Here is a 15,955-nt window from a genome sequence, read left to right on the forward strand (position 1 = left end):
TTTAAGCTTAGTAATAAATAGTAAGGGGTAATAATTCTTTTTTATAATTTCGTTAAGTCTCTTATAGTTAATAATAAGTCTTAATTTTCTGCCCTTTTTTAGTATAAAGAATAAAGGGAATCTTATAAGAGAATTCGATAGTTAAATATATCCCTTTTTAAGCTTTTTATTAATATATTCGTTAAGGTATTCTTATTTTTTTTAATTTATTAGGTATATTAGAAAGAACCTAGGTTACGCTCTTTTTTTAAATTCGATTTTTATATCCTAGTTACTATGTTTTAGTAATCCTATTTTTTTAGGTTTTATAAATAATTTTATATATATCTAGTACTCTTTAAGTATAGTTTAGAATTGTTACGATCCTTAATCGTTAGTACTATATACGAACTTCCTAGAGCTTTTTACTATTTTAATAAAAGCTATATATTATATTTATTTTTATTTTTTAGGAGTTATTAAAAATCTATTTAAACCCTTTTTTTTTTTAAGTCGTTTAGTAACTAGAATTTTTTAAAGGACCTAGCTAGTAGTCTAATCTATCTGTGGTTATGCTTTTATAATTACAAGATTCCTAGGATAACGTCGATATCTCTAATCTCTATAATATTATACTATAATTATTTTTACTAATTATTAATATATATTAAGAGGTATACGGTCTCCTAATTAATATATCTATAGTTATAGTTAACTCGTTCTCCTTTTACTATTTATAATTAATATAGGTTATTTTTTTATACTTATAATAGGTTAAGTTTATTTATTATTCTTAGTAAAATATAAGTTTTTTATACGCTACTATTAATAATAATATTTAGTCCTCGTCCGTAAATATCGAAATTAACTCGTAAATATACGTCGTTACGCTATCTAGTTATACATAAGAACTTTTTTTTTATTTTTACCTTTTATCGTTCTTTTATAATTAGCTTTTTTAGTTTTTTATTATCTATTTTTTTGAGTAGTTTTTTTATTTATATTTTTTTTAGTATTCCTTCTATACCTTAGCTTTTTTAATATAATAAATTTAATATTAGTCGTATTTATAATCTTCTTATTTTATATATTCGCTATTAAGATACTTTATAGAAAAGCTGGGGTCTAGGCTAAATATTACTTTATTATTATTATCGAAGCTTAGTAATATCTAATTAGGTAGCTAGTTTTTTATATAGATATCCCCGATAGGTTTACTATCGTACTTTTATAAGTAAAAACGGCTATTTTATTTATATATAAGGTACTAAAGGTATTTATTATTTAGGTACTCTACCTAAAATAATTCTTTATAAAAGGGGTCTTTAGGGTTAAGTAGAAAATAGTCTTTATCTATATAAGAGGTTATTACGACCTTTTTACGTTCTTTAATTTTATAGAACTAAATAGTTTAGTTATCCTCGAATAGGTAAATATATTTATACTATAGTTCGTCGTTATCCTTTTTAAAACTAATATTATTAATACTAGGCAGGGCCCTATAATTAATTTCTATTTAAGTACGTCGTCGGGCGATATTACGAAGTTCGTCCGAATTATAAGGTAATTTTGCTTTATTAAAATAAAAAGAGCTAGTTCCTATTTTAAAATTTTCTTTTTTTTTAAAGTTAAAGTTAATTTTTCTTTTTTTTATAATTCTAAAATTAAGGTTTAGTTTTTTAATTATTTTGATCTTATTTTTATATAAGAGGTCTTTAAGCTACTCTCTAATCTTATAAATAAATTTTTTATTACTATCTACTTTTTATATTATATAAATAGACTTAGTTAGGAATTTATCCGAATCGAGTTCCCTTTTAGATTCGACGGGTTATTTCTAATTTATATAGTTTTACTATACTATATAAACGAGGCTATTTATAATTTTTTTTATATTAGGTCCTCTTTTTTTAAATTTAAAGAGTTGCTCCTTTATACTAGCTAGGAGTTTTTATTTAATTCGTCCTTTAAGGAAGTAAAGTATGTTTTTTATAACGGGGTCTATCTTAGCTTTCTTTTTTATATTTTTATAAATTTAAAAAAGTATTATAATATATTTAATATTATTTTTTTTAAAAATATAGGGTCGGTAAGTAGGTATTTTTTTTTCTTTTATTACTACTACTAAGGTCTTAATAAATAGTATAGTATTATATCTAAATTATCTTTTATTTTTAAATTATTTTGGGTACTATTCTATTTATTTTTTACTATCTTAATAAATAAAATAGCTATCGTTATAATAAGCTATTTATAAGAGTTACTTATAGGGGACTTCTTTATTTATAATATTAGCTCGCTTTTTTAAAATAGGTTAGTATTAAATACGCTTAGGTTATTAATAGTCTCTAGCTATATATCCTAACTTATTATAGTTATAGTATTTAAAGTCTTTTTTTTACTATAATTCTTTATATTTAGTAACGCTAAGGTCTATAGGTCCTCCGTACTATTTATAAAACGTACTTTATCGCTATTAGTTTTTTAGGTTATTTTAGTAGTTACTTAGTAGTTTACTATAGTTCTAGTATTTTTTACTAGAATTAGTTTAAAGGCGTCGTACCTCTCCCTTTTTTTTACGTTATTTATATAATTAGGTATTAATTTTAATAACGAGCTCGATATACTATAGGAATTTTATTAGTATTTCTATCTTACTAAGTTCGTCCTTAACTTTATCTTTTAGTTCTTAATAAAACGAAAAGATATAGGTTTTTTTAGTAAAATCGAGTCGTATTACGAGTCTCTTAAACTTAGTAACGTAATATAAAGCGGACTTAGTCTATTAAAAGTTAGCTAGGTCTTTTTTAGCTTATTGCTTTTTATTAGGGTCTTAAAATAGGGACTCGAGGGCGCTTTAGAATCCTACTATACTACTAAAAATATTCGTAGTTTCCTCTTTATAATAGGGTAAATAATTATTATTACTAAGGAATTCTTTTTAAAAAAGCTCGAACTACTCTAAGGCTCGTCCTCTAAGGAAGGTTATTACATAAATAACTCGTTTAGTTTTACTACGGAAGTTAGTAATATAGAACGTTTAGTAAGTTCTAATTTAAATTAAAAATCCCTTAAGACGTTTAATAATTTTATTAAAAGTAATAAGTATATTAAGTTTAAGTTTTTTTTACTTATCTATAAGAGTCTTAATAATATTAGTAGCGGCCCGGAGGGTTTTAACTTTTTATTTTAGGTCGTTTATTTTTTTTTTTTTAATTTTTAAGTTAGTTATAACTTCGTTAACTATATTTTAAAGGGCGGTAATATTTTTATTATTTTTAGCTAGAATTATAGCTATTTAAGTAAAGTTATTATTAAAGAGCTCTGCGAGTTCTTTATTTTACTTATTACTTTTTTTAATAGTACGTTATATTTTTTTATAATTTACTTTTTTAAGAACTATATTATTATTAGAGTCGTAAGTAATATTAAGTATCTTATTATCCTCGACCCTAACTAGCTCGCTAGTTAAGTTAATAGGTTATTTAGAGTTAGATAAAGGGGTACTTAGGGTTTTAAAAAATATTGTCGTTCGTTTTATTATTTAATAAGTTTTATAAAGTTAACTTACTAAATAGGAGTAATTAAAATATTATGGCTAGCTAGTTATAATAAGTATATTAATAAAAGTTAAGGCTACGAATACTAAATAAATAGTATCATAGTTATAAATAGCTTTTTTAAAGCTATATTTATAAGTTATAAAATAAGTAAGGCTTTAATAATTAATTATAGTTTTATTAAAAAGGGTTCTTAGTAAAAATAGTTAAAAGCGATTATAAGATCTAATACTAAGTTAATTACTAAAGAAGCTATAAGAAGTCTATCCTTAAGCCTAGCTTAAGTTTATATTATATATAAGTCTCGTTCCTAAATATATTTTTTATAATATTCTTATTTACTATTATTTAACTATTTACTAGACGGTCGTTCGTCCTACTTATTTATAATTGTCTATTTTATTTATTTATGGGCGTCCGTTCTTTATCTTATTATATAATCGTAGTTACGTAACTTATTTATAGTTCTTTTATCCCGAGAGGAGTTACCCTAAGTTCGTATTTTTATATATATAGTATAGTAGCTACCGTAAGTCCCGTAGGGCGGGGCCCTAGCCTTATTATGCGTGTTAGGTCGTAATATCTCTATTTTAAATTTTCTACTTTTTTAACTTTCCCTTTTATAAAGTTTATAACCACGTTTTATATTACTATATAACTCTTTTTATTAAGATTTATTTAATTTAATAAACATTTTAAAATCCTTAATTATTTTAAAACCTTTAAAAAAACGAAATATTTTAAAGTTAAGATTTTAAATAAGACCGATATTAACTTATTAAAGCCTTAGCCTCAAGCTATATAGGACTTTTTATCGGCATCGACTTTACCTAAAGTCGGTAATTCAGCTTTATTAAATGCACTAGAAAACCACTCGTTAATATTCTAGTCGCTGGGTGAATAAGCTCAGGCAGAAGATTTCCACGTTAAGGTGTTTGAAATTTCTCAGGATTAAATGTACTCTTCATATGTTTCATGGGAAATGATCGTCGATCAAGTGGTACAAAGTATTTAGGTCTAGACGTCCTGACGTAACACGTACTCAATATTCTTTAACTAAGTTAAATTATGACGTAAAGGTAATGCCTAAAGAAGTTCTGAAAGTTTAAACATTTGCTTTGGCATAGAAATTGAAAATCCTGCTCTCGAATATCCGAAGCTTTTTCTCTCCCTTGTCGAAACAGGTTCGTCCATCTGGTTAATTAGCGAGACGGGCCCCTTTAGAACCTTAAATAAATCTTTCTTTCGCTTAACGCAATAAGGTTCGTGTCTCGCAGAAGAGTGCGTTATGTTGCAATACAATAATCGCTGAAATTTCAACACACCCATTCAAGCCTCCGTTATCGACTGGACTAGACGGGAGGTATATTATACCTCTATTACGCGGCGTAACAACAAGCTTGAACTACTCATACGCCGAGACCCCTTCTTGACGTTTATCTTCGCTTGAGATATCTTTTTGCCAATACTCTCGCGGAGCCGCTTTACCGTAATGAAGCTTTTCTCACTCTCAAGCCTTCTTTTTGCGACTGTTGTGCTTCGGCCTGTTTTTTGTAATGTAAGTGTCAACTTCCCTAAGACATGACGAACACCTTAGGGGAAAGTACCCGTGCTTACGAATTGTCTTTTGCAGCTTGCGGTATGCAACCATGATGATGTGGAAGCTTCGAAGTTACTATAAGACTCACTATCTGCTTAGGGCCATAGCGCGTACGATGTCACGGAAGATGGAAATGAATATTCCGTCTTTACCAATGGTTACGAGAGAGGTCGAATCGCTGTGACTAGGGTCATCATCAAGAAGCCAAAGACACTCGAGATCAAGACGGCATATAACGGCAAGGATACGACCAACTCGAAACTACACCTTAATCAAATTCTGATGGCGCTGTGGACGGAAAAGGGAGGTTTACGAGCTTCATCTTTAAAACGCGTCAAGTTTCTTGAAGTGGCAAACGACAGTGTCAAGGCTGCCATACAAGCAGCTCGACAAGAATTGGAACTAGAGGATGTTGATGACTTCGAGTTGGACGTGGAAGACGCCGATGAGGATCTCTTGTCTAATTTCCGAAACTCTGTGTTTGGTAAGGTCGTCGCCAGATTGTGTGAGGCTTCTGGGCATACACCGGAGTCTGTTTCAATTGAGCACACGGCTGGCTGGGACGATATCACCTGGGATCTCGCGTGAGACTCGCCGGCTGCCAGTTGTTCTCAGACATTTTCTTTCACTAGTGGCACCTATTCATCATAGACTTTGAGGTCTTGAGTCAACAGTGAATAAATAATGGCTGAGATGCCAGCATCAATAATTTCCAACCGGCATTCAGATGTTGACGGAAGCACACTTATTCTCAAGCCAACCACATCCGTCTATAGCAATACTCAGTGATGACACAGAACTTTCTTTTCCTGTTTTCCTGCCAACTACGTCTGACTACCTTCCATAATTTGACTGTTATGATCAAGGTAGGTATATCATATGAAGCATCAACGCGGCCGAGAAGTTAGTAGAAGATATCGAACGCAGTTTTATACTTGCCTACGATTGCTCTTGACGTGGTATACAAGTAGAAGGGCCGTTTTTATGGCTTGACTACCGTGCAGATTCATAAATCTTCGAACTGTGCAATCAAACAGTCTTATCTATACCATCTTCCGGTGCCAATTATTCGAAAGGACGGCAGTCCGAGGGCTTCTGAATAGGCTCGGAGAAGGGCTAATAAAAGCTGCCAAAGTTACATTACAGCTTCATACATTCGTTTGTCTCGCGGGCGGACCCCAAAACGGACTGCGTAGTGGTTTAGCTTATAAAGTCCCCTCGTGAGTCAGATCACCTCATGTCTCGGTGATCGCTTCAGAATGAACTCCGAAAGAAGGAAAGTTCGATGTATTGCAGCACATAATCGTTCAAGGTGTTTGAAAAGAAATAGGACCAGTCCCAGATCTCTTTAGCTCAGCTGGGGCAGACAACTCATCGGTTTCTCTTCCAATTGATCAGCTCAAGCTGGTAAACTCTTTCACTCTCAATTAGAATTTCCCTAAGCATCTTATACTCATGATCCTTGCCAATCGATAGAGAAACATTCTGCATCACCACATAAGTACATAGATTGAGCTAAGAAATTTAAGGATAGCTGCTACGAGGGCACGACCAGTAGTGCAATGCGAGGGAAAAGATGACAAGATATCACTTGAATAAGTTGAATAGCTGCTTCATTTACCGTGGCAAAAGGATTTGAAATGCAATATTTGTCAGTAAGTGAGCGCGTGTGAGAAAGAGAGAGAAGGGAGGGATTAATGTGGGACGCGAGATCTGAAGTATGAGGTCTCGAGTCGACGATCAGTCGAGACATTAGAATACACGCACATGATAGATAGATATCACAGAAATGTTTAAACTTTCCCTTTTCCTTCCCAAGAAATACGCGAGTACTTTCCCCTTGGATACCTATTTAGGACGCTCAGAAATTTCGGCAGAAAGATTGGCTAAGCAATTTGGGTGGTACGGCAGATGAGAGTCCTGCTACAGGTTGAATCATCTACTATTCCACCTTAATTCCTCTGAAGTTATTGCGAAAATCGAGTCAGCAAAGCACCGAAGAGCAATAACAACAGCGTGGCCTACAGGAATATGCACATAGTTCACGATTAGTATACTAACTTGTGTACGTAACCTAGGGTCAATTTAGCTATTCTTCTTGCCACATCTGGTAGAAGCCTTAGTCATAATGATGAACCTAGGCCATAGAGATAAGATCATTGTGGACTTCGACCCAAAAAGCAGCAGGCACAATAGTCTTTCACGCCCAAGACTTCTCATGGGGCTGAATCTGGGCACAACAAGTGGCAGAGTCATGGGCTGCAGCAACCCTCCTCACAGACGGAGAATAAAGAAGGAGACAAAACTAATCAATCAGATCATCTTGATGAAGTGATGAGCCGTCATGCTATCAAACACTGCTTTGAGAAGAGATTCCAGGATGCGGTTTTGGTGGTGCTGCAAACGCCCGAAGCCATGACTGATGTTCTGTGGTTTCCTCACTTTTTGGCCTCTTATCAAGCTTTCTTAGGTCGGAAAGCAGGGAATGATGGATTTGTATCTTCATTAAGATGAAAGAAACCTTATTACTCAAGTGGGCATTCATACACCGATGTGCTCTAAGTCCCTGACACTCCACATGACACCTAGCTGCAAGAGCTGTTGTCATCACATCTGCAGACCTACTCTAATCGGAGATCTACTCATAGAATTTCTCCTAAATCGTGATTGTACCTTAACGTCGGCGGTTCCTGATCTTTTGTGGCGAGATGTTTTTCGTCCCCGAGAAATGGCCATTCGCAGAATCACGAACTGGCTTCTACTTCTAGGCGTGGTATTTTTGGATTGGCATCGTGATGAGACGAAAGCCGGCATTATCGTAGTCAGAAACTCTTTTTTTTTCAGGGCGAACCGAGTCAGTAGACATTACCGGACCTCCTGGCGGTCGTGTTTCTTGGCGGTCTGAAGCAAATTGAGTTTCATAATGTCGCTGTCAATCTCAGTAAGGTTTGTCTATGCGCCAAGTGCTTTACTTCATTTAATTGACTTTCTGCTCAGACTTGTGTTCAAACTCTAATCGTAACATTTCGGGATCAGCTCGGTTGACTGAAATGAAAGACGAGCGAATTTCAGCGTCTCCAATGAAAGTCTAACAAAGGCCTTTGGGGCTTTTGTAAGCCTGTCGTCTCATGTCATTCCCATGTTGAAGGCGGGAAAGTTCAATCACGATCAAATCAGCTCTTGGTCGCATAGGTCCTGCAACTCCATCCGATTGTGATTAGCTTTTTGTCTCAGTCTTGGTTGTCAGCAAAATCGAAAATGGCCAAACAGACCTTTCCTAGAAGTTTCGTCACCCCGAGAGTTCGTCCCAGAACTTTGCTTTTGCTGGCTTTTGCTGGCATTGTCATTCATTTTTGCTTCAAATTGAGAAACGAATCGAGTGTGCAGCTTGTCTCCTGGCACGATGTTACACACGAACCTCCTCCCGAGGGCCTTGTCGACCAACCGCCTGTCTCCTCTATCGAGCAGCCCATTTCACCTATCGACCTGTCCAAGAACAAAGACGAAGAACTGCAACAAGAAAACGCAAAGGCATCGGAACAAGAGGCTGAGAGCTTGAAACAAGAGGCTGAAGCATTGCAACAAGAGGCGGAGGCATTGAAGAAGGAGGAGGAAGCATTGAAAAAGGAAGAAGAAGCCCTCAAACATGAAGCAGAGGCTGTAAAGCAGACCGAAAAGAAGCAGAAACAGGAAGAAGAAGCAAGGAAGCATAAGGAGGAAGAACACGAACAGAAGCTACGGGACCAGTTTGCTAGGGAATACGACGCGGCTAAGAAGTGAGTATTGTACAAACGTCCTGCCGTCATCGTATACACACACAGAGCTGACTTGACTTTGACACTAGGCTTCCCGGTAGTGGTGCGATCTATGGCAATACCTTGAACTCCCTGGTCGACATAGACAACAGAACAGATCTACATGCGGCGCGATTACGAGAATCCAGCGAGGAAGAACAGCCATATTCAAATCATCGACCTGTCCATTTCAACCCATATCCCGATTATAACGGAGAGGATTGGAAGAAGGAGAAACATCGCCCATATGTACCATGTATCGGTGCTACTGGGGAGCTTGTGGAGGACTTACTTGTGTTCAAGGGCAGGCCTGCTAAGTTTCCGAAGCCGTCCTTTGGCAGCTTCGACATTTTCAACATGGACGGCAATCTCTGCTATGAACGCGAAAGTAGACTGGGACCTTACGGCCACACATTGCAACTCAAAGCGAACAGTCTACCAGTAAATTGGGACAGCGTCGATTGGGGTAGCCTTCAAGAAAACTGCGTCAAGAAAAACGCCGCTCGTTTTGGTACTGGAAAGCCCAATGCATTTGTTGACACCGTTTATGGAACTTCCGGGACCGCTCAGAGACGAGAGGTCAGAGCAGATGGAGGGGTCATGGAGGTCCCGAACAAACTGTCAACAACATCAGCAGGGACTGAGTCCCGAACTGCTGTTCTTCTTCGCACTTTCACTGGCAAACGATATACGGAAAACGATAAACAAGCTATCAGATCGTTGATTTCTGAGCTTTCCCTCCGTTCGGGCGGCGAGTACCAAGTCTTTCTTCTATTGCACGTTCACGACCGTTCAGTCAACCTGAAGGGCGACAAGACAGCGTATCAACATGTTCTAGATGAACACGTGCCTCGAGAGTTCCACGGAATTACCAAACTATGGAACGACCAAATCGTGTGGGACATCTATACAGCTCTCACCGAAGATGACGAGAAAAGTGTTCACCATGCGCAATGGCTATCAGTTCAGAAGTTTAGCATGGATCATCCCGAATTCGATTATATATGGAATTGGGAGATGGATGTACGGGTCGTCGGGCATAACTATGATTTCTTGGAGAGTCTGAGGGGATTCGCGAGAAAGCAACCACGAAGGGGTCTTTGGGAACGCAATGAGCGTTACTACATTCCTGATCATCACGGAACGTGGGCTGAGTTCCGCGACTATGTCGAGAAGCAAACCGCTGGTACCCAGGTTTGGGGTCCACCAAGCGTACCCTTCATCAATCCGGTCGGACCGAAGCCACCTACTGGAGATCCCCGAGATGACCAATATGACTGGGGAGTGAACGAGGAAGCAGATCTGATCACTCTCGGTCCCATTTTCAACCCGATCAATAGTAGCTGGATTTTCGCAGACCACATTTGGGGCTACAAAGATCAACAGCATCCAGCAACGTCGCTACCTCGACGATGTACTATTGTTACACAATCGCGCATATCGAAGCGTCTCCTAGATATCATGCACGTCGAAAATCTTCGTGGTAACCACATCGCCTCGGAAATGACGCCCCAAACGGTTGCACTTCTCCATGGGCTGAAAGCAGTCTTTGCTCCCCATCCCACTTGGTTTGATCGACCTTGGGACGGAAAGTTTCTTGATCATTGGTTCAACCCTGGGCCAAAAGGTGAAAGTGGTGGTCAAGGGAGTGCAATGGGGTACGGGAGAGAACGCAGATACCAAGGGATTACTTGGTACTATCGTGCTGAGCCTCCTTCTAGGTTGTACAACAATTGGATGGGGTATATAGATACCGATATTGGGGGTCGGGACTGGGAAATAACCAACGGCAGACCTTGCTTGCCGCCCATGATTTTACATCCCATCAAGGATGTCAATCCAACCAGCCCGGGGTTCGCGACTAAATTCGAGCTTTTCTACGGCTAGTAACCTCCAACAAAAGAAACCATGGTGTGATGGATCTTAATCATGAATAGAACTCAATTACGAAAGGAGACCCTAGTGCTATATGTGATGAAGAGTTGTTTCCATCCTGCGAAGAACATGGAAATTCGTGGCCGTTAAAAGACCTGTCAGACAGGAAAGGTGATCCAGTAGAAAGCACGCAGAATAAAATTAGGTTTAATATCATCACAGGCTTGACGCCGAGAATCGTAGATTCAAAGGACAGGAAGGATAGATGAAAGATAAAAGATGCTAAATCTTCACTTCCTAAAGTCATATTAGTTAGCCACGTCAAACCTTCTAGTGAGGTCTCCGCTATTTAATCCGCAACTTTTGCAGCACGAATAACCTTTATTTAACGAGTCTCACGGCCTATGCATGTCAGGAATGTTTTGTTACGACGCTCATTTCATCGAGGAAAGTACAGGTTGACTCCAAAAGGTCATTATGTAGTCCACGGAGTATTTGCTTGGACTATAAGTATTAAAAAGTCATCACGTAATACCAGAAACAGCCGTATAAGTATTTCACACGGTCTGGACCCCAGAGGGACAAAGCCAATGACTGGTAGGTCCACTTCGAGGTCTCATGTTCTAATGCAATATTCTGCCCATGCTTGAAGTCTCAAGGTTGAGATCATTTGCCTTACCAATATTCCCTAGCTTTATGACCATAAGTAGAAACATTGAGGGCAGATCCTTAACTGGAACTGAGACAACTACGGTAGACTATAGACATAGCACACAGTCAAACCATGAATTTGGACAGCACTCAGACTGCTTTGCACAACAAGGGCCAAGTCAGGGGTTATAGTTGAAACAATCTTTTTGCTAATCTTCCCACTTTAGTTGTTTCAATGCAGAATCGATCTTGACCATATTGAATAAGAGAAACATCCGTATTTCTGGTATTAAGGATTGTCATGCTCATAGTGGACGAGTCTTCCTTTGTCTCTGATTGAACGCGAAAATAATGCCCTCTACGGACACTTCGCAGTGGCCAGCTTAGTTGACTGTTTGACGACACCATCAAGCTCTGTGATAGAGATCTCACCCTCGCCCGGGCCATCACTACTCATGCTCAAGTAGTTATTGATGATCATAGTGAACTTGCCTCCGTTAGAGTTGCAACCAGACTGGAATTCGGTGGAAAGATTGTTGGTGAACTCGGTTGCAGCATCGATCGGTGCTTTGAAGGGCCATTCCAGGTTGATAGTTCCCCGGCTTCCTTTGAACTTGTATTGGTTCTGGTTCTTGGCCCACGCCCCTTCGGTCAATCTGACGTGTCCCTTATAGGTTCCGCTGCGAATTGTCAGTGTGTCAAACATTTCTAAAACGTTTGGCCACAGAAGAGTCGCCATGTGAAGATCTTGATGCATACCTCAAAATAACCAGCTGTCTATCAGCAGCTGTCTGGATGTCGACTTCGATCTGACACTTGACCTTTACTTTGTGGTCTCCAGCCTCTGAGAGAGACATTCAGTGGTTAGTATAAGGCGCTTGCATTTATTCTCGAAAAACGTACTGATCGTGGTGTTCAAGGCTTCATATAGCACATCAAAGCTACCACTAGGGTCGAGATTTCCACTCAGGGACCCAACAGGACAGCCCTCTCCAGTGTATCTGATACCAGTGACGGCAAGAGTAGCATTATCTCCAGAAACCTGACGTCCTAGGACGTCACGTGGCGGACTGGCAACAGCAGCACCGGCAAGGAATGAAACTAGGATCGAAGATATATGGACCATGGTTGCGATGCAATCAAAAAATCTGGAAAGCCTAAGATAGTACAATATAGTATATCGTGAGGACACGAAAGATTTAGTCCTCATGAAACAATCGATCCCCAGGTTAGTACTTATAGGAGCCAAGGAGAAATGATAATGTTCAAGGTGGCAGAAACTTAAGTTTCGGGAAGCCCGAATCTCAATTTCATCAAGTGGAGCTGACACGAACAGATCTACATTGGCCGGTTTTCACTTTCAACTACCCTTGCTAGATTCGGGATTTGTCTAATGAATTAACAAATCTTTATACAGATTCTATAGAACATAATGCCTCAGTGAGTTGGACGCCGGTGCGGTCTTAAACGTTTATTATAAAACTCGTATCATCTCTAATTTGGCAGCTAATCCCTAACCTAAGACTCCTAAGATAAATATTTTCTCATTTTTACGCTTCTTTTTAATTTAGAAAATTACTATTCGATTTTCTAAGACTTACTTTACCCTCGTATTAAGTTTATATTAGTCTTACGTATTAATAAGTTAATAGTTAGTAGTTAGTTCATTAAATTAAAAAAAAACTTTTTAATATACTAACTAAGTTTAATTATAAGAGAATTCTACTTAAACTAATTTTTAAACTAAATAAATAATATTATTATAACTTAATATAGGCTTTATACTTAAATAATTATATATATTTATTTTTATATTCTATTTTTCCTAGCTACTTAGCCAGTTCTTAGTATTATTTATATAATATTAATATATAGTATTAATAAATACTTTTACTATTTTAATAAACTATTTTTTTTAAATTTCCTTCCTCTTTTTTAACTTTTTCTTTAATAAAGTTTATAACGGATTTTAATTAAAATATTATTTTTAAATACTAAAATAGAGTAAGACGATTAGTCTTAGTAGTTCTTTTTTAAAGCTAATTAAGTAAAAATAATAATAAAAAAGCTAATTAAGTATTATAGCTAGTTAGTTATAATAAGTATATTAATAAAAATTAAGGCTACGAGTACTAAATAAATAGTATTATAATTATAAATAACCTTTTTAAAACTATATTTATAAGTTATAAAATAAATAAAGCTTTAATAATTAATTATAATCTAATTAAAAGGGGTTTTTAATAAAAATAGTTAAAAATAATTATAAAATTTAATAATAAGTTAATTTTAAAAAAAGCTATAAAAAGTCTATTCTTAAGCCTAGTTTAAGTTTATATTATATATATAAGTCTTGTTTTTAAATATATTTTTTTATAATATTTTTGTTTATTATTATTTAACTATTTATTAAATAGTCGTTTATTTTACTTATTTATAATTATTTATTTACGGATTTTTATTTTTTATTTTATTATATAATTATAGTTATATACTTATTTTATAGTTTTTTTATTTTAAAAGAAGTTATTTTACGTTCGGTTTTATATATATATAACATAATAGCTACTATTAGTCCTATGGGGCGGCCCTAGCCTTATTATATATATTAAGTCGTAATATTAAAATAAAATATAAAGAGAGGGGCCCTAATTAAAAACAGAGGTTTTAATAGCGCGCATTTTTACTTTAATTAGATATATACTTTTTAAAATTAAACTAGAGCCTTTTTAATAATTTATTTTTAAATATAATAATATAAAACGATTAGGGAAGTCTATTTTTCTAATCTAATTAATATTATACTTAGTTTATAAATAGTAATTTTTCTAATTAAGTCTATATTAAGCCGATTAAAAGAGATAAAAATATTATTTTTAGAAGTATTAATAGTTCTTTTAAAGTACTATACTATAAGACTCCCTTATATTCTATATAGTTCTAATACTTAAATAATTTTATTTTTAACATATAATATTATAATATAATAATAAATATATATTAAAAAGTAATGTATTTAGATAAGAATTATTAGTATTATAGTCGTTTACAAAATAAAAGTAGGATTTTAATACGGTAGCTAGGCGGGATTTATTCGTAGTCTTTCCTAGCTAAACTAACCCAAATCCGGTGATACTCGAAGGGAGAAGAGCAACATTGATATAAGTGATTTGACCTTGTCTATGTCTCTCTCAAACTTTAATTCAAGTTGCTAAAAAAGGATAGCTATAGAGCGATAAAATATATCTTAAGCTAATGTAACTTGCACGCATCTTCCAAAGTAGTTCCGACACTCTGTGTTGAAATTATTATAATCTAGGTAGGCGTTTGGCTTGCCTGCGCGCCAGTATGTTGCAGCTTGTGCACCATCACTTCCCCAACCCCGAAAGTTTGTGGACTTGGCTAAGTCTGCAGGTGGTATAAGGATGACGGTAAGGCACATATATTGGCATCCAGTTGATGTTCTTGCGAAAACAGCAATGTCATTCATTGAACACTTTTGTTGGGGATGCCTGGATAATAGTAAAATCCTTGTGGAGTCGAAGAAACGTCGACTCGCACTTTGAGAAAGGAAGGCAAACGAAATTGGAGCGGACTGCCGAGCCAAGGCTCTGTCAGTGATGTTTGTTTCATTGTTTAACGCCGGTTGCGCCCTTCTATCAGTGATTGCGCCAGCCCGGCGCGACTTGGCCGGTTGGATCGTTCAGTTCATACAGTTCCGCTAAGCCATGATCAAGCTTCCCCGTATCATAGCTGTGGCACCACCTCCTACCTACCTAATACATTGATCACCTAGCCTTCGCTGCAGAGGAAATGAGTGAGCAATTATGTAGTATGAATGGCGATGACCACGCAGAGGGATGGTCACGTATTGCAGTAATAGTAGCTGCATCACCTGACGAAATATATTCCCAAAGAATTTTTTTGAAGAAAGACAAGCTACGGGGCATGTGTGTTGGTTCATTTGAAGAGACCCCGACACAGACCAAAGACATTGCCCATGTTCGCTGATCGGTCAAGTTCGCCGCTCGGCTCGGAGGCTCGGAGATTCGGATGAAACTCCACACATTTAGATTTTAGGTTCGTAAGGTGTGGAGATACTCAATGTGCCCATAGTGAACAAACGAAAAAGGTGGCAGCTTTCGCACCAACGATTAAATTGCTCTTCGTGTCAATTTGACAGGAGGTATACACCACTGACTAAACAATTAGCAACAGTGAAACAGGGTGAGGATTTCCAACTATTATACATGGTTAAACATCAACCTATTTCTATAATCCACACAGGGTAGTAGTGTTTATGAATCGTTGACCAACGAGTTTTGGCCGCAAAGCTCGTCAGCATGGTCTCCGCCGAGCACGAAGACGGCCACCTCGTGTTCCCGGCCATCTCTCCGATAAGTCAAAACGGCTGGTGGAAACCGTGGATCTGACTCGACTTTATCCCGACTTGACTGTGATTGCAAGGATGTGATGCTCGGTAAAGGTCGCTTATA

At 36.4% G+C, this 15,955-nt stretch overlaps 3 protein-coding genes across 3 annotated transcripts; 2 read left to right on the forward strand and 1 right to left on the reverse strand.

Annotated features, from left to right (window-relative positions):
- Positions 1-5,031: 5,031 nt before the first annotated feature.
- On the forward strand, positions 5,032-5,727 carry CPAR01_12310 (uncharacterized protein; the record flags this gene model as incomplete). Its single annotated transcript, XM_060496567.1, has 3 exons — positions 5,032-5,097; positions 5,173-5,178; positions 5,239-5,727. The coding sequence occupies 3 exons, from the start codon at positions 5,032-5,034 to the stop codon at positions 5,725-5,727; spliced, it is 561 nt and encodes a 186-aa protein (XP_060345352.1).
- Positions 5,728-8,397: 2,670 nt separating this feature from the next.
- Positions 8,398-10,820, forward strand: CPAR01_12311 (uncharacterized protein; the record flags this gene model as incomplete). The annotated part of the gene is made up of 2 exons (XM_060496568.1): positions 8,398-8,915; positions 8,984-10,820. 2 exons carry the CDS (start codon positions 8,398-8,400, stop codon positions 10,818-10,820), a joined length of 2,355 nt encoding a protein of 784 aa, XP_060345353.1.
- Positions 10,821-11,817: 997 nt separating this feature from the next.
- Positions 11,818-12,585, reverse strand: CPAR01_12312 (uncharacterized protein; the record flags this gene model as incomplete). Its single annotated transcript, XM_060496569.1, has 3 exons — positions 11,818-12,139; positions 12,219-12,303; positions 12,363-12,585. The coding sequence occupies 3 exons, from the start codon at positions 12,583-12,585 to the stop codon at positions 11,818-11,820; spliced, it is 630 nt and encodes a 209-aa protein (XP_060345354.1).
- Between the last annotated feature and the right edge of the window lie 3,370 nt (positions 12,586-15,955).

The sequence above is a fragment of the Colletotrichum paranaense genome, assembly GCF_030867605.1.
Source record: "Colletotrichum paranaense strain IMI 384185 chromosome Unknown Scaffold_10.1, whole genome shotgun sequence".
NCBI classification, from domain to species: domain Eukaryota; kingdom Fungi; phylum Ascomycota; class Sordariomycetes; order Glomerellales; family Glomerellaceae; genus Colletotrichum; species Colletotrichum paranaense.